We start from the raw sequence: 26,873 nt of genomic DNA on the forward strand, positions 1-26,873 counted from the left end.
TATCAAAAATCATGCCATTTACCTATAGTGAAGGTGAATATTATTCTCACATTCCAATATAATGTTATGGATGTGCAGCAGTATAAAATATTATAGTGTCCCTCTTACAGAAGGTATCTCATATCTTGCCAGACTCAATATGTCTGGATTAGAAAGGGATAATTTTCTCTTTATCAAATTACAAATAACCAGCTACTTGTTAATAGTGAAGTATACAGAGATGGCTTATATTCCCATCTATAGAAAAATATAAATATACTCAATTATTTGTGCTGGTTATTTCTCAAAAAGCACAGGTTCTAAGATTTTCATTGTCATGTCAATGTATCTGCTGCAGAGATTAATATTAAGAATACTTAATCTATTGACATTTACTGATTTATATCATAAGTGTCTCCACATGCTTTTTTGAGTTACAAATGACCATACAATTACAGATTATAAATAGGACATTGCTGGCTTTATTGCTGCTTCTAGAAATATGGATGTATTCATGTGTCTGCTGCACAGCTTGATACTATAACATTTGGCCTATTGGTATTTGTTAGATTGTATCATATATGTCTCCTCATGACTAGCAGGTGGCCTGAGATGTTAGCTATGAAACATTGTTGCATTGCTGTCTGAAAGCCACAGCACTTTCAATTACTGCTCTATCACTAACATAGATAGGCTGTCTGTGTCCACTTAAATTAGCACACTGATACCCCTTTTCCACTAACGAGCACGGGTCGCAGCCGGGAGCCTGACACGGGAGCTGCCCCCTGCTGCGACCCGTGCTCGGTCCCTTTCCCATTAGCAGTCACAACCCGGCAAATGCCGGGTTGGTGACGCTTCTAGTGACACGGCAGGGGCGGCGCAGGGAGATCACATGATCTCCCAGCGCCGCCTTCCCTATGCACTGTGAACGGGAGCCGTGTCACCTCGACACGGCTCCCGTTCACACTAGACAGCTAGCCGGGTTGAACACGTGTTCAACCCGGCTAGCTACCAGGGTAGGATTCCCGGATCACTTGATCCGGGTTTACCCTTTTCCACTAGCAAAAAACACGGGTAAATGCGCGCCCCCGTGCATTTACCCGTGTTTTTTGAGCTAGTGGAAAAGGGGTATGACTCTCACTTCATGGAAAAGCAGATCTCTATCAGTAGTTGATACGTCTGCCTGCTATTCAGTGCTGCAAGTACCATTGGAATCTAACTAATCACATAATCAGAACTAGTTATACATTAATTTCCTATATGAGCACGGACCTAGATTGACAAGCGGACACACGCTGCCCACACGCGTGTTCCGCCGTTACTCTGACAGCTTCGTCAGCAGTACGGTACGGAAGGCCACTGCTCTACCTACCTCTGTGTCGTCAAGTATACTATCCATCTAGATTCTATACCTGTGGTGCATTTTAGTTTTGCAGTTTGCTGACAGTGACCACCAGTATATATAGCAGTACAGTACGGAAGGCCACTGCTCTACCTACCTCTGTGTCGTCAAGTATACTATCCATCTAGATTCTATACCTGTGGTGCATTTGCCGACAGTGACCACCAGTATATATAGCAGTACGGTACGGTAGGCCATTGCTCTACCTACCTCTGTGTCGTCAAGTATACTATCCATCCATACCTGTGGTGCATTTCAGTTGTGCGCAGTATATATAGTAGTAGGCCATTGCTATTGATAATGGCATATAATTCCACACATTAAAAAATGGAGAACAAAAATGTGGAGGTTAAAATAGGGAAAGATCAAGATCCACTTCCACCTCGTGCTGAAGCTGCTGCCACTAGTCATGGCCGAGACGATGAAATGCCATCAACGTCGTCTGCCAAGGCCGATGCCCAATGTCATAGTAGAGAGCATGTAAAATCCAAAAAACAAAAGTTCAGTTAAATGACCCAAAAATCAAAATTAAAAGCGTCTGATGAGAAGCGTAAACTTGCCAATATGCCATTTACGACACGGAGTGGCAAGGAACGGCTGAGGCCTTGGCCTATGTTCATGGCTAGTGGTTCAGATTCACATGAGGATGGAAGCACTCATCCTCTCGCTAGAAAACTGCAGTGCCACTCCTAGATGGGCCAGGTGTTTGTGTAGGCCACTTGGATCGCTTAGCTTAGTCACACAGCTACCTCATTGCACCTCTTTTTTTCTTTGCATCATGTGCTGTTTGGGGACAATTTTTTTGAAGTGCCATCCTGTCTGACACTGCAGTGCCACTCCTAGATGGGCCAGGTGTTTGTGTCGGCCACTTGTGTCGCTTAGCTTAGTCACACAGCGACCTTGGTGCGCCTCTTTTTTTCATTGCATCATGTGCTGTTTGGGGACTATTTTTTTGAAGAGCCATCCTGCCTGACACTGCAGTGCCACTCCTAGAGGGGCCAGGTGTTTGTGTCGGCCACTTGTGTCGCTTAGCTTAGCCATCCAGCGACCTCGGTGCAAATTTTAGGACTAAAAATAATATTGTGAGGTGTGAGATGTTCAGAATAGACTGAAAATAAGTGTAAATTATGGTTATTGAGGGTAATAATACTATGGGATCAAAATGACCCCCAAATTCTATGATTTAAGCTGTTTTTGAGGGTTTTTTGTAAAAAAACACCCGAATCCAAAACACACCCGAATCCGACAAAAAAATTTTCAGGGAGGTTTTGGCAAAACGCGTCCGAATCCAAAACACGGCCGCGGAACCGAAACCAAAACCAAAACACAAAACCCGAAAAAAATTCCGGTGCACATCTCTAGTAAAAATAAGATTTTACTCACCGGTAAATCTATTTCTCGTAGTCCGTAGTGGATGCTGGGGACTCCATAAGGACCATGGGGAATAGACGGGCTCCGCAGGAGACTGGGCACTCTATAAGAAAGATTTGGTACTATCTGGTGTGCACTGGCTCCTCCCTCTATGCCCCTCCTCCAGACCTCAGTTAGGATACTGTGCCCGGAAGAGCTGACACAATAAGGAAGGATTTTTTGAATCCCGGGTAAGACTCATACCAGCCACACCAATCACACCGTATAACTCGTGATACTATACCCAGTTAACAGTATGAAATATAACTGAGCCTCTCAACAGATGGCTCAATAATAACCCTTTAGTAAGGCAATAACTATATACAAGTATTGCAGACACTCCGCACTTGGGACGGGCGCCCAGCATCCACTACGGACTACGAGAAATAGATTTACCGGTAAGTAAAATCTTATTTTCTCTAACGTCCTAGTGGATGCTGGGGACTCCGTAAGGACCATGGGGATTATACCAAAGCTCCCAAACGGGCGGGAGAGTGCGGATGACTCTGCAGCACCGAATGAGCAAACACAAGGTCCTCCTCAGCCAGGGTATCAAACTTGTAGAACTTTGCAAAAGTGTTTGAACCTGACCAAGTAGCCGCTCGGCACAGCTGTAATGCCGAGACCCCTCGGGCAGCCGCCCAAGAAGAGCCCACCTTCCTTGTGGAATGGGCCTTAACTGATTTAGGCAGCGGCAATCCAGCCGCAGAATGAGCCTGCTGAATCGTGTTACAGATCCAGCGAGCAATAGTCTGCTTTGAAGCAGGCGCCCCAAGCTTGTTGCAAGCATACAGGATAAACAAAGATTCTGTTTTCCTGACCCTAGCCGTTCTGGCTACATAAACCTTCAAAGCCCTGACCACATCCAGTAACTCGGAATCCTCCAAGTCAGTAGTAGCCACAGGCACCACAATGGGTTGGTTTATATGAAAGGATGAAACCACTTTTGGCAGAAATTGTGAAACACGCCTAGCCGAAGCCAAGGCTAGTAGCATAACCACCTTCCACATGAGATATTTCAATTCCACCGTCTTGAGTGGTTCAAACCAGTGTGATTTCAGGAAACTCAACACCCCGTTAAGATCTCAAGGTGCCACCGGAGGCACAAAAGGGGGCTGAATATGCAGCACTCCCTTTACAAACGTCTGAACTTCAGGCAGAGAAGCCAGGTCTTTTTGAAAGAAAATGGATAGGGCCGAAATCTGGACCTTAATGGAACCCAATTTTAGGCCCAAAGTCACTCCAGACTGTAGGAAGTGAAGGAAACGGCCCAGCTGGAATTCCTCCGTAGGGGCATTCCTGGCCTCACACCAAGCAACATATTTTCGCCATATACGGTGATAATGTTGAGCCGTTACGTCCTTCCTAGCCTTTATCAGCGTAGGAATGACCTCATCCGGAATGCCTTTTTCTGCTAGGATCCGGCGTTCAACCGCCATGCCGTCAAACGCAGCTGCGGTAAGTCTTGGAACAGACAGGGCCCCTGTTGCAACAAGTCCTGTCTTAGAGGCAGAGGCCACGGGTCCTCTGTGAGCATTTCTTGCAGATCTGGATACCAAGTCCTTCTTGGCCAATCCGGAACAATGAGTATTGTTCTCACTCCTTTTTTTCTTATGATTCTCAGCACCCTTGGTATGAGAGGAAGAGGAGGAAATACATAGACCGACTGGAACACCCACGGCGTCACCAGTGCGTCCACAGCTATCGCCTGAGGGTCTCTTGACCTGGCGCAATACTTCTGTAGCTTTTTGTTGAGGCGGGATGCCATCATGTCCACCTGTGGCAGTTCCCACCGACTCGCCACCTGCGCGAAGACTTCTTGATGAAGTCCCCATTCTCCAGGGTGGAGGTCGTGCCTGCTGAGGAAGTCTGCTTCCCAGTTGTTCACACCCGGAATGAACACTGCTGACAGTGCGCTTACGCGATTCTCCACCCAGTGAAGAATTCTGGTGGCTTCTACCATCGCCACCCTGCTCCTTGTGCCGCCTTGGCGGTTTACATGAGCCACTGCGGTGATGTTGTCTGACTGAATCAGAACCGGTTGGCCGCGAAGTAGGGACTCCGCTTGGCGTAGGGCGTTGTATATGGCCCTTAGTTCCAGGATGTTGATGTGGAGGCAAGACTCCTGACTTGACCACAGACCTTGGAAATTTCTTCCCTGTGTGACTGCCCCCCACCCTCGGAGGCTTGCATCCGTGGTCACCAGGACCCAGTCCTGAATGCCGAATCTGCGGCCCTCGAGGAGGTGAGCACTCTGCAGCCACCACAGGAGAGACACCCTGGCCCTGGGGGATAGGGTGGTTAACCGATGCATTTGAAGATGTGATCCGGACCATTTGTCCAGTAGATCCCATTGAAAGGTCCTCGCATGGAACCTGCCGAAGGGAATGGCCTCGTACGATGCCACCATCTTTCCCAGGACTCGCGTGCAGTGATGCACCGACACCTGTTTTGGTTTCAATAGGTTTCTGACCAGTGTCACGAGTTCCTGAGCTTTCTCTATCGGGAGATAAACCCTTTTCTGGTCTGTGTCCAGAATCATGCCCAGGAAGGGCAGACGAGTCGTAGGAACCAACTGCGACATTGGAATATTTAGAATCCAGCCGTGTTGTCGTAACACTTCCAGAGAGCGTGCTACGCTGATCAGCAACTGCTCTCTGGACCTCGCCTTTATGAGGAGATCGTCCAAGTATGGGATAATTGTGACCCCTTGCTTCCGCAGGAGTACCATAATTTCCGCCATTACCTTGGTAAATATTCTCGGTGCCATGGAGAGACCAAACGGCAACGTCTGAAACTGGTAATGACAATCCTGTACCACAAATCTGAGGTACGCCTGATGAGGTGGATAAATGGGGACATGAAGGTATGCATCCTTTATGTCCAGAGACACCATAAAATCCCCCCCTTCCAGGCTTGCGATGACCGCTCTGAGCGATTCCATCTTGAACTTGAACCTTTTTAGGTATATGTTCAGGGATTTTAAATTCAATATGGGTCTGACCGAACCGTCCGGTTTCGGTACCACAAACATGGTCGAATAATAACCCTTTCCTTGCTGAAGGAGGGGAACCTTGACCACCACCTGTTAAAGATACAATTTGTGAATTGCAGCTAACACTATTTCCCTCTCTAAGGGGGAAGCTGGCAGGGCCGATTTGAGGTATCGGTGAGGGAGCATCTCTTCGAATTCCAGCTTGTATCCCTGAGACACAATATCTATTGCCCAGGGATCCACCTGGGAGTGAACCCACTTGTGGCTGAAATTTCGGAGATACGCCCCCACCGGCCCTAGCTCCGCCTGTGGAGCCCCAGCGTCATGCGGTGGATTTAGTGGAAGCCGGGGAGGACTTCTGTTCCTGGGAACTAGCTGTGTTGTGCAGCTTCCTTCTTCTGCCCCTGGCAAGAAAGGACGCACCTCGGACTTTCTTGCCTTTTTGTGATCGAAAGGACTGCATTTGGTAATACGGTGCTTTCTTAGGTTGTGAGGAAACATATGGCAAAAAATTTGACTTTCCAGCAGTAGCTGTGGAGACCAGGTCCGAGAGACCCTCCCCAAACAATTCCTCACCCTTGTAAGGTAAAACCTCCATGTGCCTTTTTGAGTCGGCATCACCTGTCCATTGCCGAGTCCACAGGACCCTTCTGGCAGAAATCGACATTACATTTATTCTAGAGCCCAGTAGGCTAATGTCTCTTTGAGCATCTCTCATATATAGGACAGCGTCTTTTATATGCCCCAGGGTCGTTAATATAGTATCCTTGTCTAAGGTATCAAGTTCCTCAGATAAGGTATCCGTCCATGCTGCTACAGCACTACACACCCAGGCCGACGCAATTGCCGGCCTTAGCAAGGTACCTGAATGTGTATAAATGGACTTCAGGGTACCCTCTTGCTTTCTATCCGCAGCATCTTTTAGGGTGGCCGTATCCTGTGACGGCAGGGCTACCCTCTTGGATAAGCGTGTTAAAGCTTTGTCCACCCTAGGGGAGGATTTCCAGCGTAACCTGTCCGTTGGCGGGAAAGGATACGCCATAAGCATCCGTTTGGAAATCTGCAGTTTTTTATGTGGAGATTCCCAAGCCTTTTCACATAACTCATTTAGCTCGTGTGAAGGGGGGGGGGAAGGTCACCACCTGCCTTTTTTCCCCATACATATGAACCCTCTTGTCAGGGACTGGGGTTTCCTCTGTGATGTGCAACACATCCTTAATTGCTATAATCATATAACGGATGGATTTAGCCAATTTAGGCTGTAACTTTGCATCATCGTAATCGACACTGGAGTCAGAATCCATGTCGGTATCTGTGTCAACAATTTGGGATAGTGGGCGCTTCTGAGACCCTGACGGCCTCTGCGACATGGGATCAGGCATGGGCTGAGACCCTGACTGTCCTAAGGTTTCAGCTTTATCCAACCTTTTATGCAAGGAATTAACATCATCATTTAAAACATTCCACATATCCATCCAATCAGGTGTCGAGACACCACATTCATTTGCTCCCGCTCTGTTTCCACATAGCCTTCGTCAGACATGTCGACACAAGCGTACCGACACACCACACACACAGGGAATGCTCTTTTTGAAGACAGTTCCCCCACAAGGCCCTTTGTAGAGACAGAGAGAGAGTATGCCAGCACACACCCCAGCGCTATATAACCCAGGAATAACACAGTAACTTAATGTTAACTTAGTAGCTGCTGTTTATATATTGTTTTTTGCGCCAAATTATGTGCCCCCCCTCTCTTTTTACCCTCTTCTACCGTGTATCTGCAGGGGAGAGCCTGGGGAGCTTCCTCTCAGCGGAGCTGTGGAGAAAAAATGGCGCTGGTGAGTGCTGAGGAAGAAGCCCCACCCCCCTCAGCGGCGGGCTTCTGTCCCGCTTTAATGTACAATTCTTGGCGGGGGCTCATACATATATACAGTGCCCCACTGTATATATGCAAACTTTTGCCAAAGAGGTCTCTAATTGCTGCCCAGGGCGCCCCCCCCCCTGCGCCCTGCACCCTTACAGTGACCGGAGTATGTGGGTGTAGTGTGGGAGCAATGGTGCACAGCTGCAGTGCTGTGCGCTACCTCAGTGAAGACTGGAGTCTTCTGCCGCCGATTTCAAAGTCTTCTTGCTTCTTTCACCCACTTCTGTCTTCCGGCTCTGCGAGGGGGACGGCGGCGCGGCTCTGGGATCGGACGACGAGGGTGAGATCCTGTGTACGATCCCTCTGGAGCTAATGGTGTCCAGTAGCCCAAGAAGCCGTACCTATCTGCAGAGAGTAGGGCTGCTTCTCTCCCCTCAGTCCCACGATGCAGGGAGTCTGTTGCCAGCAGAGCTCCCTGAAAATAAAAAACCTAACAAAATACTTTCTTACAGCAAGCTCAGGAGAGCTCACTGAACAGCACCCAGCTCGTCCGGGCACAGATTCAAACTGAGGTCTGGAGGAGGGACATAGAGGGAGGAGCCAGAGCACACCAGAACTAAATTCTTTCTTAAAGTGCCCATGTCTCCTGCGGAGCCCGTCTATTCCCCATGGTCCTTACGGAGTCCCCAGCATCCACTAGGACGTTAGAGAAAAGGGGGACTCTGCTGCCGTAATGTGTGACGGGCTCTACCTGGTGTAATGTTGTAAGTGGCACTACTGTGCAGCGTAAGTTGAATAATGGAGACTACTGTGCTGCGTAGTATGAATTGGTATTATTTTGTGGCCACGCCCCTTCCACATGAAGCCATGCCCCTATATTTATGACACGCATCTACGGTCCTATTTGAATTATGAGGGGGGGGGGGGGGACTCGCTGATGCCATTTCTTGCACACACCGATAACATGTCTAGTTGCAGCACTTATGTTTCCAGTGACATCTCTACTGGGGCCCATGTTCACCACACACACTGCACCCATTATAGACACAGCAATGCTATAGGCTTACAGTATGTGGAAGTTCCACAATTGCAGGTATGATTCCTTACAAGTTCACTTCATTAACATGCCTTATTTAAATCAATTTCTCGTGTTAAAAAAAAATTGAACTGTTAGATTCACAAAGAAAAGATTGTTCATTTCCATACAGTATGGGGTAAATCTACAACAGACAAGTGGTGGTGTTGTCCATAGCATCCAACCAGATTTTGTCTAACGTTTTCTACAATGAAATAAAATAAGAATTTACTCACCGGTAATTCTATTTCTCGTAGTCCGTAGTGGATGCTGGGACTCCGTAAGGACCATGGGGAATAGCGGCTCCGCAGGAAACTGGGCACAACTAAAAGAAAGCTTTTGGTCTAACTGGTGTGCACTGGCTCCTCCCACTATGACCCTCCTCCAGACTTCAGTTAGGATACTGTGCCCGGAAGAGCTGACACAATAAGGAAGGATTTTGAATCCCGGGTAAGACTCATACCAGCCACACCAATCACACCGTATAACTCGTGATACAATACCCAGTTAACAGTATGACAACAACTGAGCCTCTCAACAGATGGCTCAACAATAACCCTTTAGTTAAACAATAACTATATACAAGTATTGCAGACAATCCGCACTTGGGATGGGCGCCCAGCATCCACTACGGACTACGAGAAATAGAATTACCGGTGAGTAAATTCTTATTTTCTCTGACGTCCTAAGTGGATGCTGGGACTCCGTAAGGACCATGGGGATTATACCAAAGCTCCCAAACGGGCGGGAGAGTGCGGATGACTCTGCAGCACCGAATGGGCAAACTCTAGGTCCTCCTCAGCCAGGGTGTCAAACTTGTAGAATTTAGCAAATGTGTTTTACCCCGACCAAGTAGCTGCTCGGCAAAGTTGTAGAGCCGAGACCCCTCGGGCAGCCGCCCAAGAAGAGCTCACCTTCCTCGTGGAATGGGCTTTCACTGATTTAGGATGCGGCAGTCCAGCCGCAGAATGTGCAAGCTGAATCGTACTACAGATCCAGCGAGCAATAGTCTGCTTTGAAGCAGGTGCACCCAACTTGTTGGGCGCATACAGGATAAATAGCGAGTCAGTCTTTCTGACTCCAGCTGTCTTGGAAACATAAATTTTAAGGGCCCTGACTACGTCCAACAACTTGGAAGCCTCCAAGTCTTTTGTAGCCGCAGGCACCACGATAGGTTGGTTCAGATGAAAAGCTGATACCACCTTAGGGAGAAACTGGGGACGAGTCCTCAATTCTGCCCTATCCATATGGAAAATCAGATAAGGGCTTTTACATGACAAAGCCGCCAATTCTGATACACGCCTGGCCGAAGCCAAGGCCAACAACATGACCACTTTCCACGTGAGATATTTCAATTCCACGGTTTTAAGTGGCTCAAACCAATGTGACTTTAGGAAATCCAACACCACGTTGAGATCCCAAGGTGCCACTGGAGGCACAAAAGGGGGCTGAATATGCAGCACTCCCTTAACAAAAGTCTGAACTTCAGGTAGTGAAGCCAGTTCTCTCTGGAAGAAAATCGATAGAGCCGAAATCTGGACCTTAATGGAACCCAATTTGAGGCCCATAGTCACCCCTGACTGTAGGAAGTGCAGAAAACGGCCCAGCTGAAATTCCTCCGTTGGGACCTTCCTGGCCTCACACCACGCAACATATTTTCGCCAAATGCAGTGATAATGGTTTGCGGTCACTTCTTTCCTAGCTTTAATCAGCGTAGGAATGACTTCCTCCGGAATGCCCTTTTCCTTCAGGATCCGGTGTTCAACCGCCATGCCGTCAAACGCAGCCGCGGTAAGTCTTGGAACAGACAGGGCCCCTGCTGCAGCAGGTCCTGTCTGAGCGGCAGAGGCCATGGGTCCTCTGAGATCATTTCTTGAAGTTCCGGGTACCAAGCTCTTCTTGGCCAATCCGGAACAATGAGTATAGTTCTTACTCCTCTTCTCATTATTCTCAGTACCTTTGGTATGAGAGGAAGAGGAGGGAACACATAAACCGACCGGTACACCCACGGTGTCACTAGAGCGTCCACAGCTATCGCCTGAGGGTCTCTCGACCTGGCGCAATATCTTTCTAGCTTTTTGTTTAGGCGGGACGCCATCATGTCCACCTGTGGCTTTTCCCAATGGTTTACAATCAGTTGGAAGACTTCCGGATGAAGTCCCCACTCTCCCGGGTGGAGGTCGTGTCTGCTGAGGAAGTCTGCTTCCCAGTTGTCCACTCCCGGAATGAACACTGCTGACAGTGCTAACACGTGATTTTCCGCCCATCGGAGAATCCTTGTGGCTTCTGCCATCGCCGTCCTGCTTCTTGTGCCGCCCTGTCGGTTTACATGGGCGACTGCCGTGATGTTATCTGACTGGATCAGTACCGGCTGGTTTTGAAGCAGGGGTTTTGCCTGACTTAGGGCATTGAAAATGGCCCTCAGTTCCAGAATATTTATGTGTAGGGAAGTCTCCTGACTTGACCATAGTCCTTGGATGTTTCTTCCCTGTGTGACTGCCCCCCAGCCCCGAAGGCTGACATCCGTGGTCACCAGGACCCAGTCCTGTATGCCGAATCTGCGGCCCTCTTTAAGATAAGCACTTTGCAGCCACCACAGCAGAGACACCCTGGTCCTTGGAGACAGGGTTATCAGCCGATGCATCTGAAGATGCGATCCGGACCACTTGTCCAACAGGTCCCACTGAAAGGTTCTTGCATGGAACCTGCCGAATGGCATTGCTTCGTAGGAAGCTACCATCTTTCCCAGGATCCGCGTGCAGTGATGCACCGACACCTGTTTTGGTTTTAGGAGGCCTCTGACTAGAGATGACAGCTCCTTGGCCTTCTCCTCCGGTAGAAACACTTTTTTCTGTTCTGTGTCCAGAACCATCCCCAGGAACAGTAGACGTGTCGTAGGGACCAGCTGTGACTTTGGAATATTTAGAATCCAGCCGTGCTGTTGTAGCACCTTCCGAGATAGTGATACCCCGACCAACAACTGCTCCCTGGACCTCGCCTTTATCAGGAGATCGTCCAAGTACGGGATAATTAAAACTCCCTTCTTTCGAAGGAGTATCATCAATTCGGCCATTACCTTGGTAAATACCCTCGGAGCCGTGGAGAGACCAAACGGCAACGTCTGGAATTGGTAATGACAATCCTGTACCACAAATCTGAGGTACTCCTGGTGAGGATAGTAAATGGGGACATGCAGGTAAGCATCCTTGATGCCCAGTGATACCATGTAATCCCCCTCGTCCAGGCTTGCAATAACCGCCCTGAGCGATTCCATCTTGAACTTGAATTTTTTTATATATGTGTTCAAGGATTTCAAATTTAAAATGGTTTCGGTACCACAAACATTGTGGAATAGTAACCCCGTCCTTGTTGAAGTAGGGGCACTTTGACTATCACCTGCTGGGAATACAGCTTGTGAATTGCCTCTAACACTGCCTCCCTGCCTGAGGAAGTTGTTGGTAAGGCAGATTTGAGGAAACGGCAGGGGGGGGGAGACGTCTCGAATTCCAGCTTGTACCCCTGAGATACTACTTGAAGGATCCAGGGATCCACCCGTGAGCGAGCCCACTGATTGCTGAAGTTTTTGAGACGGGCCCCCACCGTACCTGGCTCCGCCTGTGGAGCCCCAGCGTCATGCGGTGGACTTGGAGGAAGCGGGGGAGGACTTTTGCTCCTGGGAACTGGCTGTATGCTGCAGCTTTTTCCCTCTACCTCTGCCTCTGGGCAGAAAGGACGCGCCTTTAACCCGCTTGCCCTTATTAGGCCGAAAGGACTGTACCTGATAATACTGTGCTTTCTTTGGCTGTGAGAGAACATGGGGTAAAAATGTAGACTTCCCAGCTGTTGCTGTGGAAACGAGGTCCGAGAGACCATCCCCGAACAACTCCTCACCCTTATAAGGCAAAACTTCCATGTGCCTTTTAGAATCTGCATCACCTGTCCACTGCCGAGTCCATAACCCTCTCCTGGCAGAAATGGACATTGCACTTATTTTAGATGCCAGCCGGCAAATATCCCTCTGTGCATCTCTCATGTATAAGACTGCGTCTTTAATATGCTCTACGGTTAGCAATATAGTGTCCCTGTCTAGGGTATCAATATTTTCCAACAGGGAATCTGACCACGCAGTTGCAGCACTGCACATCCATGCTGAAGCAATAGCTGGTCTCAGTATAATACCTAGTGTTCATTCTAGCACCCTGCACCTTTCAAAATCCATGCAGTTCTTCTTTCCTGCCTGGGGTGTCGCTCTCTGCCCTGGTGCTTCTCAGCACACTCTGGTCTGTATTTCAGTGCTGAGATACAGACCAGAGTGTTCTGAGAAGCACCAGAGCAGAGAGCGACACCCCAGGCAAGAAAGAAAAACTGCATGGATTTTGAAAGGCGCAGGGTGCTAGAATGAACACTAATACCAGTGTGTGTATATACAGACTTCAGGATAGCCTCCTGCTTCCTATCAGCAGGTTCCTTTAGGGCAGCCGTATCCGGAGACGGTAGTGCCACCTTCTTTGACAAGCGTGTGAGCGCTTTATCCACCCTAGGGGATGTTTCCCAACGTGACCTATCCTCTGGCGGGAAAGGGTACGCCATTAGTAACCTTTTAGAAAATAAGAATTTACTTACCGATAATTCTATTTCTCGGAGTCCGTAGTGGATGCTGGGGTTCCTGAAAGGACCATGGGGAATAGCGGCTCCGCAGGAGACAGGGCACAAAAAAGTAAAGCTTTTACCAGATCAGGTGGTGTGCACTGGCTCCTCCCCCTATGACCCTCCTCCAGACTCCAGTTAGGTACTGTGCCCGGACGAGCGTACACAATAAGGGAGGCAATTTGAATCCCGGGTAAGACTCATACCAGCCACACCAATCACACCGTACAACTTGTGATCTAAACCCAGTTAACAGTATGATAACAGAAAGAGCCTCTTAAAGATGGCTCCTTAACAATATAACCCGAATTTGTTAACAATAACTATGTACAGTATTGCAGATAATCCGCACTTGGGATGGGCGCCCAGCATCCACTACGGACTCCGAGAAATAGAATTATCGGTAAGTAAATTCTTATTTTCTCTATCGTCCTAAGTGGATGCTGGGGTTCCTGAAAGGACCATGGGGATTATACCAAAGCTCCCAAACGGGCGGGAGAGTGCGGATGACTCTGCAGCACCGAATGAGAGAATTCCAAGTCCTCTTTTGCCAGGGTATCAAATTTGTAGAATTTTACAAACGTGTTTTCCCCCGACCACGTAGCTGCTCGGCAGAATTGTAATGCCGAGACCCCTCGGGCAGCCGCCCAAGATGAGCCCACCTTCCTTGTGGAATGGGCCTTAACAGATTTAGGCTGTGGCAGGCCTGCCACAGAATGAGCAAGTTGAATTGTGTTACAAATCCAACGAGCAATCGTCTGCTTAGAAGCAGGGGCACCCAACTTGTTGGGTGCATATAGTATCAACAGCGAGTCAGATTTTCTGACTTCAGCCGTCCTTGAAATGTATATTTTTAAGGCTCTGACAACGTCCAACAACTTGGAGTCCTCCAAGTCGCCAGTGGCCGCAGGCACCACAATAGGTTGGTTCAGGTGAAACGCTGATACCACCTTAGGGAGAAAATGCGGACGAGTCCTCAGTTCTGCCCTATCCGAATGGAAGATTAGATAAGGGCTTTTATAAGATAAAGCCGCCAATTCAGATACTCTCCTGGCGGAAGCCAGGGCCAGTAACATAGTCACTTTCCATGTGAGATATTTAAAATCCACCTTTTTCAATGGTTCAAACCAATGGGATTTGAGGAAATCTAAAACTACATTTAGATCCCACGGTGCCACCGGAGGCACCACAGGAGGCTGTATATGCAGTACTCCTTTAACAAAAGTCTGTACCTCAGGAACTGAGGCCAATTCTTTTTGGAAGAATATTAACAGGGCCGAAATTTGAACCTTAATAGATCTCAATTTGAGACCCATAGACAATCCTGATTGTAGGAAATGTAGGAAACGACCCAGTTGAAATTCCTCCGTCGGAACACTCCGATCCTCGCACCACGCGACATATTTTCGCCAAATGCGGTGATAATGTTTCGCGGTGACTTCCTTCCTTGCCTTAATCAAGGTAGGAATGACTTCTTCTGGAATGCCTTTCCCTTTTAGGATCTGGCGTTCAACCGCCATGCCGTCAAACGCAGCCGCGGTAAGTCTTGAAAGAGACAGGGACCCTGTTGTAGCAGGTCCCTTCTCAGAAGTAGAGGGCACGGGTCGTCCGTGACCAACTCTTGAAGTTCCGGGTACCAAGTCCTTCTTGGCCAATCCGGAGCCACTAGTATTGTTCTTACTCCTCCTCACCGTATAATCTTCAATACCTTTGGTATGAGAGGCAGAGGAGGAAACACATATACTGATTTGTACACCCAAGGTGTTACCAGTGCGTCCACAGCTATTGCCTGTGGATCTCTTGACCTGGCGCAATACTTGTCCAGTTTCTTGTTGAGGCGAGACGCCATCATGTCTACCATTGGTCTTTCCCAACAGTTTATTAGCATGTGGAAGACTTCTGGATGAAGACCCCCCTCTCCCGGGTGAATATCGTGTCTGCTGAGGAAGTCTGCTTCCCAGTTGTCCACGCCCGGGAAGAACACTGCTGACAGTGCTATTACGTGATTCTCCGCCCAGCGAAGAATCTTGGCAGCTTCTGCCATTGCACTCCTGCTTCTTGTGCCGCCCTGTCTGTTTACATGGGCGACCGCCGTGATGTTGTCCGACTGAATCAACACCGGTTTTCCTTGCAGGAGTGGTTCCGCCTGGCTTAGAGCATTTTAGATTGCTCTTAGTACCAGAATGTTTATGTGAAGAGACTTTTCCAGGTTCGTCCATACCCCCTGGAAGTTTCTTCCTTGTGTGACTGCTCCCCAACCTCTCAGGCTGGCGTCCGTGGTCACCAGGATCAAATCCTGTATGCCGAATCTGCGGCCCTCCAATAGATGAGCCTTTTGCAACCACCACAGAAGATATACCCTTGTCCTTGGCGACAGGGTTATTCGCAGGTGCATCTGAGGATGCGACCCTGACCATTTGTCCAACAGATCCCTTTGGAAAATTCTTGCATGGAATCTGCCGAATGGAATTGCTTCGTAAAAAGCCACCATTTTTCCCAGGACTCTTGTGCATTGATGTACAGACACCTTTCCTGGTTTTAGGAGGTTCCTGACAGGTCGGATAACTCCTTGGCTTTTTCCTCGGGAAGAAAAACCTTTTTCTGAACCGTGTCCAGAATCATCCCTAGGAACAGCAGACGTATCGTCGGAAAACAGCTGCGATTCTTGGAATATTTAGAATCCAGTCGTGCCGTCGAAGAACTACTTTAGATAGTGCTCTTCCGACCTCCAACTGTTCTCTGGAACTTGCCCTTTTTAGGTCGTGCAAGTAAGGGATAATTTAGATGCCTTTTTTCTTTGAAGAAACATCTTTTCGGCCATTACCTTGGTAAAAAGGCCCGGGGTGCCGTGGATAATTCAAACGGCATCGTCTGAAACTGATATTGACAGTTCTGTACCACGAACCAGAGGTACCCTTGATGAGAAGGACAAAATTTGGACATGGAGGTAATCCTTGATGTCCAGGGACACCATATAGTCCCCTTTTTTCCGGTTCGCTATCACTGCTCTGAGTGACTTTATCTCGATTTGAACCTTTTATGTAAGTGTTCAAAACATTTTAGATTTAGACTATGTGTCACCAAGCCGTCTGGCTTCAGTACCACAATATAGTGTGGAAAAATAATACCCTTTTCCTTGTCGTAGGAGGGGTACTTTGATTATCACCTGCTGGATATACAGCTTGTGAATTGTTTCCAATGCTGCCTCCCTGTCGGAGGGAGCCGTTGGTAAAGCAGACTTCAGGAACCTGCGAGGAGAAGATGTCTCGACTCTCCAATCTTTACCCCTGGGATAATACTCGTACGATCTAGGGGTCAACTTGCGAGTGATCCCACTGCGCCCTGAGACTCTTGAGACTACCCCCCCACCTTGAGTCCGCTTGCACGGCCCCAGCGTCATGCTGAGGACTTGGCAGACGCGGTGGAGGGCTTCTTTTCCTGGGAAAGGGCTGCCTGCTGCAGTCTACTTCCCTTACCTCTATGTCTGGGCAGATATGACTGGCCTTTTGCCTGCATGCCCTCATGGGAAAGGAAAGATTGAGGCTGAAAAGACGGTGTCTTTTTTAGCTGAGATGTAACTTGGGGTAAAAAAGGTTGGATTTCCCAGCTGTTGCTGTGGTCCCCAGGTCCGATGGACCGACCCCCAAATAACTCCTTCCCTTTATACAGCAATACTTCCATCTGCCGTATGGGATCTGTATCACCTGACCACTGTCGTGTCCCTGACATCTTCTGGGAGATATGGACAACGCACTTATCTTGATGCCAGAGAGCAAATATCCCTCTGTGCATCTCACATACATATATATAGAATGCATCCTATTAAATGCTCTACATGAATAAAATATTTTCAGTCAGGGAATCCGACCAAGCCAACCCAGCACTGCATCTCCAGGCTGATGGCGATCGCTGGTCGCAGTATAACCACCGTATGTGTGTATATACTTTTTAGGATATTTTTCCAGCTTCCTATCAGCTGGCTCCTTGAGGGCGGCCGTATCTGGAGACGGTAACGCCACTTGATAAGCGTGTGAGCGCCTTATCACCCTAAGGGGTGTTTCCCAACGTACCCTAATTTCTGGCGGGAAAGGGTATAACGCCAATATTTGCTATCGGGGTAACCCTACGCATCATCACACACTTCATTTTATTTTATCTGATTCAGGAAAAACTACAGGTAGTTTTTTCACTCCCACATAATACCCTTTCTTGTGGTACTTGTAGTATCAGAAACACGTAACACCTCCTTCATTGCCCTTAACGTGTGGCCCTAATGAGAAATACGTTTGTTTATTCACCGTCGACACTGTATTCAGTGTCCGTGTCTGTGTCTGTGTCGACCGACTGAGGTAAATGGGCGTTTTTAAAACCCCTGACGGTGTTTCTGAGACGCCTGGACCGGTCCTAATAGATTGTCGGCCGTCTCATGTCGTCAACCGACCTTGCAGCGTGTTGACATTCTCACGTAATTCTCTAAATAAGCCATCCATTCCGGTGTCGACTCCCTAGAGAGTGACATCACCATTACAGGCAATTTCTCCGCCTCCTCACCAACATCGTCCTCATACATGTCGACACACACGTACCGACACACAGCACACACACCGGGAATGCTCTGACAGAGGACAGGACCCACTAGCCCTTTGGGGAGACAGAGGGAGAGTCTGCCAGCACACACCAAAAACGCTATAATTATATAGGGACAACCTTATATAAGTGTTTCTCCCTTATAGCATCTTTTATATATATACAATATCGCCAAAATCAGTGCCCCCCCCTCTCTGTTTTAACCCTGTTTCTGTAGTGCAGTGCAGGGGAGAGCCTGGGAGCCTTCTCTCCAGCTTTTCTGTGAGAGAAAATGGCGCTGTGTGCTGAGGAGATAGGCCCCGCCCCTTTTTCGGCGGGCTCGTCTCCCGCTATTTTTGAAGTTAGGCAGGGGTTAAATATCTCCATATAGCCTCTGTGGGCTATATGTGAGGTATTTTTTGCCTCTAATAAGGTTTTTATTTGCCTCTCAGAGCGCCCCCCCCAGCGCTCTGCACCCTCAGTGACTGTTGTGTGAAGTGTGCTGAGAGGAAAATGGCGCACAGCTGCAGTGCTGTGCGCTACCTTTATGAAGACTCAGGAGTCTTCAGCCGCCGATTTTGGACCTCTTCTCTCTTCAGCGTCTGCAAGGGGGCCGGCGGCGCGGCTCCGGTGACCATCCAGGCTGTACCTGTGATCGTCCCTCTGGAGCTAGTGTCCAGTAGCCAAGCAGCAAATCCACTCTGCACGCAGGTGAGTTCACTACTTCTCCCCTAAGTCCCTCGTTGCAGTGATCCTGTTGCCAGCAGGACTCACTGTAAAGTAAAAAACCTAAGCTAAACTTTCTCTAAGCAGCTCTTTAGGAGAGCCACCTAGATTGCACCCTTCTCGTTCGGGCACAAAATCTAACTGGAGTCTGGAGGAGGGTCATAGGGGGAGGAGCCAGTGCACACCACCTGATCTGGTAAAAGCTTTACTTTTTTGTGCCCTGTCTCCTGCGGAGCCGCTATTCCCCATGGTCCTTTCAGGAACCCCAGCATCCACTTAGGACGATAGAGAAATTACCAGTTTCTTATCGGGGGAAGCCCACGCTTCTTCACACACTTCATTTAATTCCTCAGATGGAGGAAAAACTACTGGTAGTTTTTTCTCTCCAAACATAATACCCTTTTTTGTGGTACATGGGGTAACATCAGAAATATGCAACACATTTTTCATTGCCTCCATCATGTAACGTGTGGCCCTATTGGAAGTTACATTAATCTCATCGTCGTCGACACTGGAGTCAGTATCCGTGTCGACATCTGTGTCTGCCATCTGAGGTAGCGGGCGTTTTAGAGCCCCTGATGGCTTTTGAGACGCCTGGGCAGGCATAGGCTGAGAAGCCGGCTGTCCCATATTTGGTATGTCGTCAAACCTTTTATGCAAGGAGTCGACACTGTTGCGTAATTCCTTCCACAAAACCATCTACTCAGGTGTCGACCCCGCAGGGGGTGACATCACATTTATCGGCATCTGCTCCGCCTCCACGTAGGCCTCCTCATCAAACATGTCGACACAGCCGTACCGACACACCGCACACACACAGGGAATGCTCTGACAGAGGACAGGACCCCACAAAGCCCTTTGGGGAGACAGAGAGAGAGTATGCCAGCACACACCAGAGCGCTATATAACACCGGGATTAACACTATAACTGAGTGTTTTCCCTTATAGCTGCTTATATCATATATTGCTGCGCCTAAATTTAGTGCCCCCCCTCTCTTTTTTACCCTTTTGTGCTTGAAACTGCAGGGGAGAGCCAGGGAGCGATCCTTCCAGCGGAGCTGTGAGGGAAAAATGGCGCCAGTGTGCTGAGGGAGATAGCCCCGCCCCTTTTTCGGCTGACTTTTCTCCCGCTTTTTTTATGGATTCTGGCAGGGGTATTTATCACATATATAGCCTCTGGGACTATATATTGTGATTTTTTGCCAGCCAAGGTGTTAATATTGCTGCTCAGGGCGCCCTTCCCCAGCGCTCTGCACCCATCAGTGACCGGAGTGTGAGGTGTGCATGAGGAGCAATGGCGCACAGCTGCAGTGCTGTGCGCTACCTTGTTGAAGACCGAAGTCTTCTGCCGCCGATTTCCAGGATCATCTTCATGCTTCTGGCTCTGTAAGGGGGACGGCGGCGCGGCTCCGGGACCGAACGGGTCCTGTGTTCGATCCCTCTGGAGCTAATGGTGTCCAGTAGCCTAAGAAGCCCAAACTATCTCCAGTCAGGTAGGTTCGCTTCTTCTCCCCTTAGTCCCTCGTAGCAGTGAGTCTGTTGCCAGCAGATCTCACTGAAAATAAAAAACCTAACATATACTTTCTTTTCTAGGAGCTCAGGAGAGCCCCTAGTGTGCATCCAGCTCAGCCGGGCACAAGATTCTAACTGAAGTCTGGAGGAGGGTCATAGTGGGAGGAGCCAGTGCACACCAGTTAGACCAAAAGCTTTCTTTTAGTTGTGCCCAGTCTCCTGCGGAGCCGATATTCCCCATGGTCCTTACGGAGTCCCAGCATCCACTTAGGACGTCAGAGAAAGATATTATAGCTGGAATCTGACCTGGGGCTATTGGCAATACAACTTGTCTTTTTTTCTCTTAATAGCTTCAGTAAATATACCCTATGTACATTTTACGGCATCTTACAATTGTACAATTAAGGAGGGGACATATTCTGAAATTACATGTATGTTAAAAGCTAGGATGGACACATCATTAAACATTAAGGGTATGGACATGTAGCATCCCTAAAAAAAAGTATTTAAAAAGATTCAGTATGATATCCCAATGGACAGGATGCTGGCGGTCAGAATCCCGAAAGCAGCAGTCCAACTATCAGAATCCCGACAGCCCCTCAAAAAGTACCCTAACCCACCCTCCCCTAAAACTCCCTTGTGGGTGCCTAACCCCCCCCGGGTACCTAACTCTAACCTTCACATCGTCTCTGCACCCTAACATGCCCTAAATGGTGGCCATCCATCAACTTCATCAATCCATCTGCATTGAGTGGAGTATCCATTAGCACTTCTCCCGCGTGCTAACTCGAGTGGTAATGGTCATTGTTATTACACGGGATGAGTCGTTAGAGAGCTTCAGGGGTTCTGTATTCATGATCCTGTTAGTACTGGGCAAGGGGGTTGGTTCATATTACACCAATGTGTTATCAGCAGAAAGCCGTATCTGTGTTGATTTATAAATACAGATATTAATAATTTTATCCAAAAGTCCTGATGAAAGTGATTTTTTATATATATTCTGGTTCTATATAAATAATAGGAATGTCGAAAATCACTGCTGTAAAGTGGCCATCTGTATATTTTGTCTGTGTCTCAACTACAATGTTCTCTGTAGTAAACAGAGCTATGCAGTTACTAGTGATCACTGGTACAGGAGCTTCCTTGTCACAGGTCATTGCATTGGATGATTTAGGGCTTTGTAAGATCAGGAACCATTTTAGCCTGCAGGTCTACCCCCCAGACATATATTAATGTGCTCATTTGGAACACTGCTGTACTGTGTTGCTGATAGCAAGTGTGCTGCTGTGATATAGCCACGGGGTGTTAAGTGACACTTTAGAGAATAACAGAGAATGCTGCCAAATGTATAATGAGCTGGCAGGTACAGATTGTACTTGTATAACTGTACTGACAACCCCATTGTCATATGAAGTATGTACAGGTCATGTAGGTTGTATACACACATGTTGCAAAACTATGAAAATACATGTATGCGTTGGAACAATTTAACTCATTTAATGACCACACCTTACAAGGCAAGGTCGACCACACTTAGGTCAACAGTGTCTAGGTCGACCACTATTGGTCGACCGTAAGTAGGTCAACATGGTTTCTAGGTCGACAGGGACTCTAGGAAACATGAGTTTGTGCATTTTTTTTTGGTGTCGTTTTCTCCATACAGTGACCGGGATCCCCAATTGGTGCACCGTGTCCGCTCGCCATGCTTCGGGCAAGGTTACCGTTCCCAATTGTAGTCCACACGGATCGTAAAGTATGAAAAAGTTAAAAAAAAAAAATTGTGAAAAATTCATGTCGACCTAGAACATATCAACCTAGAGTCCCTGTCGACCTAGAAACCATGTCGACCTAGTTGCTGTTGACCTAGACAGTGTCGACCTAAGTGTGGTCGACCTAGAGACTGAATACCCCTTACAGCAGTGCTTCTCAGCCTCCAGGTTTCCCAACAGCTCATGCTTTGAGGATTTCTGTCTGTGGGAGCAGGTGGGATCATTACTGACCCAGCTAAACAGAGTAACTCACCTGTTCATGACTGAAGAAATCCAGAAAACATGCCCTGTTGGGGGTACTTGGGGACTGGAGTTGAGAGCCTCTGCCATATGTGCAGGTCCTTACCAGAGAAGGTTCAATAGCCATTGATTGCAGAGCCTTCCACGTGTGGTGCCAGAGCTGTCAGCGGAGAGGGAATAAAACATGAAAATCAATATGTGTGCGGAGAAATGCGACTCCCCAGCTCCGCCTGCCCGGGCCACATGATACTTGCAGCGGGGTTACACTCAGCTGAGATCACACAGCTGAGCGTTGCGGGAGGTGTCCCGGGAGCGGTGCAGCCAGGAGTGACACCCACGACCACGTTACCTGAGGGAGCCCTGCCAGCAGCTTACACCGGCCGACATTACACGCATGTCTGCACTGCTATGCACTACACGGAGGTCTCCCCAGTCCAGCAATACTGCCGCCGGTAACCACATGCATACCTCTATACTACAGTAACCCGGTCCGCATCGCTCTCAGCACGGCGGGAATCATTGGTGCAGATGAGAGAGCCGCGCAGCCCGTTCCTCATGTTTCTACGTGAGACGCAGCTCCCAGCCCAGCAACACTGCCCATTACCTGCATTAGTGTACGTACAGGATATCCTGGGCGCTACAGCTACAGTGTGTGCACACAGCAGCGGCGACACGCCCAGCCCCTGGCTTACCTACAGTACATGGAACATACCTAGGCACATACCTAGCTGACCAGATGCTGAGGGAGTGGCAGCAGGCAAGTACTTACACTGGGAGCTTCTAAGGGCGAAAGTAGCAAAGACCCACTTGGCAATAAATAATAAGTATGTGTGTTTGTGTTGGCACAAAACATTTCTACTTTCTCACGCCCCCTGGCCCCTTCCTTCTATGACATGTGCAGTACACAATCTCTCATGGGCACCCACCTCTTGGTCCTGAGGAAAAAAACATCATATTTCAATCTACTTAAATAGGTCAGAATTGATCTTTCACCGGAGAATTAATGTCCCTGATATTCCAGGTGCAGAACTTAAGTTGCGACATTAGATAAAGGGAGCATAGGCGCCAAAATGGCGCTGCGGCGATATAGGGGGGAGGGGTGGCACACGCGACCGCGGGCCAACGGCGGGAAAGGGGGGACGGGGGCAGGTATGCCGTCCTCCTTTTCACACCTGGGGGGACAGGGCAGCCAGTAGGGCAGCAGGAGGGAAGAGGGGGCAGGAACGGGTTAAAAAGCAGAGGCAGGAGGGGAAGCGGCATTGCTACAGAGGGAGACGGACGGAGATAGACGCGGCCGGGAGAGCAGCAGCGGGAGCAGTATTAACAGAGGCCTTACCTCGTTGCCGGACAGAGATCGATGCAGACGGGAGAGCAGCAGCGGGAGCAGCATTAAAGAACACGTCACCTCTTGTAAACCAGCGGGTCTGGGTCGCAGCACCTCCAGCTCAGAGCAACAGCAGCCGTCCATCAGCTCCAAGAGGTAAAGACAGCGGGGAAAGAGCAACAGCAAAGCGCCCAGGAGCGGGACACATCCAGCCAGACGAGGTACCGCAAGCCCCAGGGTAGCGCCAGCAGGGTATTATGGAGCCACTGGCAGCAAGGTCAAGCAGAATCAAAAAAGCCCCCAGTCGCTTCAGAGAAGAGGGAGAGGAGAGCATCCGGAAGAAGGGGAACAGAAGAGTGAGGAAGCAGCAGCACTTGCAGCGTGGAGGAGCACAGGCAGAGGGCGCACCCCCTAGTGGTCGGAGGGCGAAAGAGCGGTCCCTGGCAGCCCAAAGCAGAAGAAAAAAAGAGGCATCATACAGACAGAAGGGAGAGCAGCATGGGGAGGAGATCCAAGCACCGGCAGCGTACGACAGCATTCCAGCAGCGGCAGAATCAGATGGGGCGGAGTCAGGCGCAGAGGCGCAGAGCGTCACGGCCCACGCAAGTCAAACTGGCGCGCCACGGATGTCAACTCAACAGAGGGACAGCGGCATTGCGGCAGCAGCGCTGGGCTCATCCGCGGGCACACCAGCAGAATGGGTACAGCAGGCATCTACGCAGCTATTTAAGGAGCTGGCGCAATTCCCAGCGGCCGCACCAAGGAGATCAAGGGAGCGGGAGTCAGCACATCACGGCAAGGGTGAGAGTCAACGCAGACGACGCGCGGCGAGGGATCACGGTCACCGTCATCACCCAAACCGTTACCTTTCACCCGCGAGAAGCATCCGCCACTACTCAAGGTCGATTGGAAGGGCATCGCCGGCGACGGTCAGCGGCGGCCAAGGGTCGCCAGCAAGGAGCTACCGCACGCAGCACCGGGATTGCCGGGGCTGCAGCTGCGCACGGCGATCAGAGCGGAGGGAGCAGCCTTACCGCGGCAGGGAGCAATTTCTTCAGGAGGAATACAGCGGCTCAAGCAGGCGTCATCGCAGCCCACAGCGATCTTGTTTGGGGAGCACGAGGCAGTGGGACCAGGAAGCAAGGGTTTTCATTAGCACAGACTCAACACTGCAAAGGAGCTACCCTAACCGCGGGCAGCAGTTTGGCACGCCGCGGAGAGAGCATCGCGAGAGGCGCGCGAGCAGCCGGGAGCAGAGGCAAGGAGGCGAGAGCACGGCCTACGCTTCGTTCGGCGTGGCGCCATCATTTCCGGCGGTTCACGCAGAACATGCCCAGGTGACAGGGTCATCTCCTTGCGCCAAGGTCGGCGCAGGATACGCAGCACCCAGATGGACAGCGACGGGGTCATCTCCTTGCGCCAGGATCGGCACAGGACATGCAGCACCCAGAGGGACAGCGACGGGGTCATCTCCTTGCGCCAGGGTCGGCGCAGGACACGCAGCACCCGTAGAGACAGCGATCGAGGACGCGGCGCTCGGGATCGGTAAGAACAATGTCGACAATAATGACTTGCATAATGTTTGTATGACCCAAAATACTTGTCAGAATGCGCAGAGTATATGCAGCGATTTATGCAACGCAGCAGGGGGGTCGAGTCATAGCAGTTTCCATAGAATGTGTGTGATGCCAGGAAGCGCGCAAGGGGTACAGCGTAGCAGTATTGATGTCGATAAAATGACAGGAGCGCAGAGGGGCGGGGTAGAGGCGCAGTCAGACGCAGATTTGGGGCTAACCCCGGCGGAGTCGGACGAGGACGACGCATGCAGAGTGTTGAGGGAGCAATGGCTGGCAGCAGTTGCGAAGTGGAAGAGTAAGAAGGGCAGCATTCCCGGGGCTGACGCAACCAGGGAAAAAATGGGTGTGGTAGAACATGATAAGGCAACAGCTTTTGTGCAGGGAACCGCAGGCCTAGTATGCGCCTTCGGTTCAGTAGCGGCCCACTTGCCGGCGCTGACTAGGAAGGAAATCGAAAAAGGGGCTTTTATAGATATATGTTCACTGACGGAGGCAGGGCTGAAGGCCAAGGAGGCAGCGAAGCCAAAGGGAGAAAGGCAGTCAGAAAGCTATAAGACAATTGAGCATTGGCTGAGTGGTATGTTTGCCTATACAGCTTGTTATACGGAGGCGTACCCTGAAGCAGCCGCGGGCATGCTGAGGTACACAAACTTCATTTACTCGGTGTATAAGGAACACGGGGGGACGGTATGGAGAAAATATGACGAGCGTTTTAGGGAAAGGGCGGTGGGCGGGAAGCCCATTGATTTCGGCGTCAGGGACGTTGACGAATGGTTGAAAGCCCAGTCGGCAGGGGCCCCAGAAAAGGTCTTAACTACACATAGGCCGTTTGCAGGGAGGCCTAGCGCGCAGAAACCAGATCATAAATGCTGGGCATTTAACGAGATGCGGTGCACTCGCGCGCAGTGCAAATTTAAGCACGCATGTTCAATCTGCGGCGCGAATCACGCAGCCAAAGAGTGCAGCAGACAGAGGGGAAATAACCAGAAAAAGGTACCCGCAGCGGCAGGGCCTAACAAAAGCAATTAGTCCAGTAAACTCGAACAGGATCCTGGCATGGCTGGCCAGGTATCCCAAGAGCCAGGAAGCCAATTTGCTGCGGGCGGGGTTCGGGGACGGGTTTAGGATACCCATAACTAAGGAAGTCGCGCCCTCCGGCAGCTCCAGAAATTTAAAGTCTAGCAGGGAGCAGCCACGAGCGGTGCGGGAAAAAATTATCAAGGAGCTAGCTTTAGGGAGAATGGCAGGGCCTTTCGTAGCCCCCCCAGTGGCGGGGCTAGTTATATCACCGTTGGGGCTGGTCCCCAAGAAAGCACCGGGGAAATTCAGGCTCATTCAGCATTTGTCCTATCCAGAAGGGGCGTCGGTAAACGACGCTTTGGACAGGGACGAATGCTCAGTGCAGTACCAGTCCTTCGACTCGGCTGTCAGGTCGATCCGGACACAGGGGAAGGGGGCCCTGATAGCAAAATTAGACATCGAGTCTGCCTTCAGACTGCTCCCCCTACATCCTGAGAGTTTCAGGCTCATGGGGATAAGCTTTGACGGGTTTTTCTTCATTGACAAATGTTTGCCAATGGGTTGCGCTATTTCGTGCGCATATTTCGAGGCTTTTAGCTCTTTCCTGCAGTGGTGCTGGGAGGAGCGCACGGGGTCAAGAGCTATAGCACACTACCTGGACGATTTCCTGGTGGCAGGGCCTCCAGATTCGACACGGTGCGCCCACCTTCTGAGCGAGCTGCAGGCCATGCTGGAGGAGTTCGGCGTGCCTATCGCAACAGAGAAGA

General features: G+C 49.7%; 1 protein-coding gene across 11 annotated transcripts in view; it reads right to left on the bottom strand.

The window, feature by feature from the left end:
• The window catches only part of LOC135064419 (synergin gamma-like), a 120,091-nt gene extending 96,409 nt beyond the window's left edge, over positions 1-23,682 (bottom strand). For 5 of the 11 annotated variants that reach the window (XR_010250778.1, XR_010250784.1, XR_010250741.1 and 2 more), the window contains exons 1-2: positions 23,522-23,682; positions 22,199-22,345 (exon numbers count right to left, since the gene is read on the bottom strand). Coding sequence is in view for 8 of the 11 variants with exons in the window: in XM_063964281.1 (XP_063820351.1) it covers positions 22,199-22,345; positions 23,522-23,653 (279 nt within the window). In the remaining 3 variants the exon portion in view is untranslated. The other 6 variants (XM_063964284.1, XM_063964282.1, XM_063964283.1 and 3 more) reach the window with 5 other exon arrangements.
• Positions 23,683-26,873: the final 3,191 nt, after the last annotated feature.

This window comes from Pseudophryne corroboree, chromosome 1 (assembly GCF_028390025.1).
Source record: "Pseudophryne corroboree isolate aPseCor3 chromosome 1, aPseCor3.hap2, whole genome shotgun sequence".
Lineage (NCBI taxonomy): Eukaryota > Metazoa > Chordata > Amphibia > Anura > Myobatrachidae > Pseudophryne > Pseudophryne corroboree.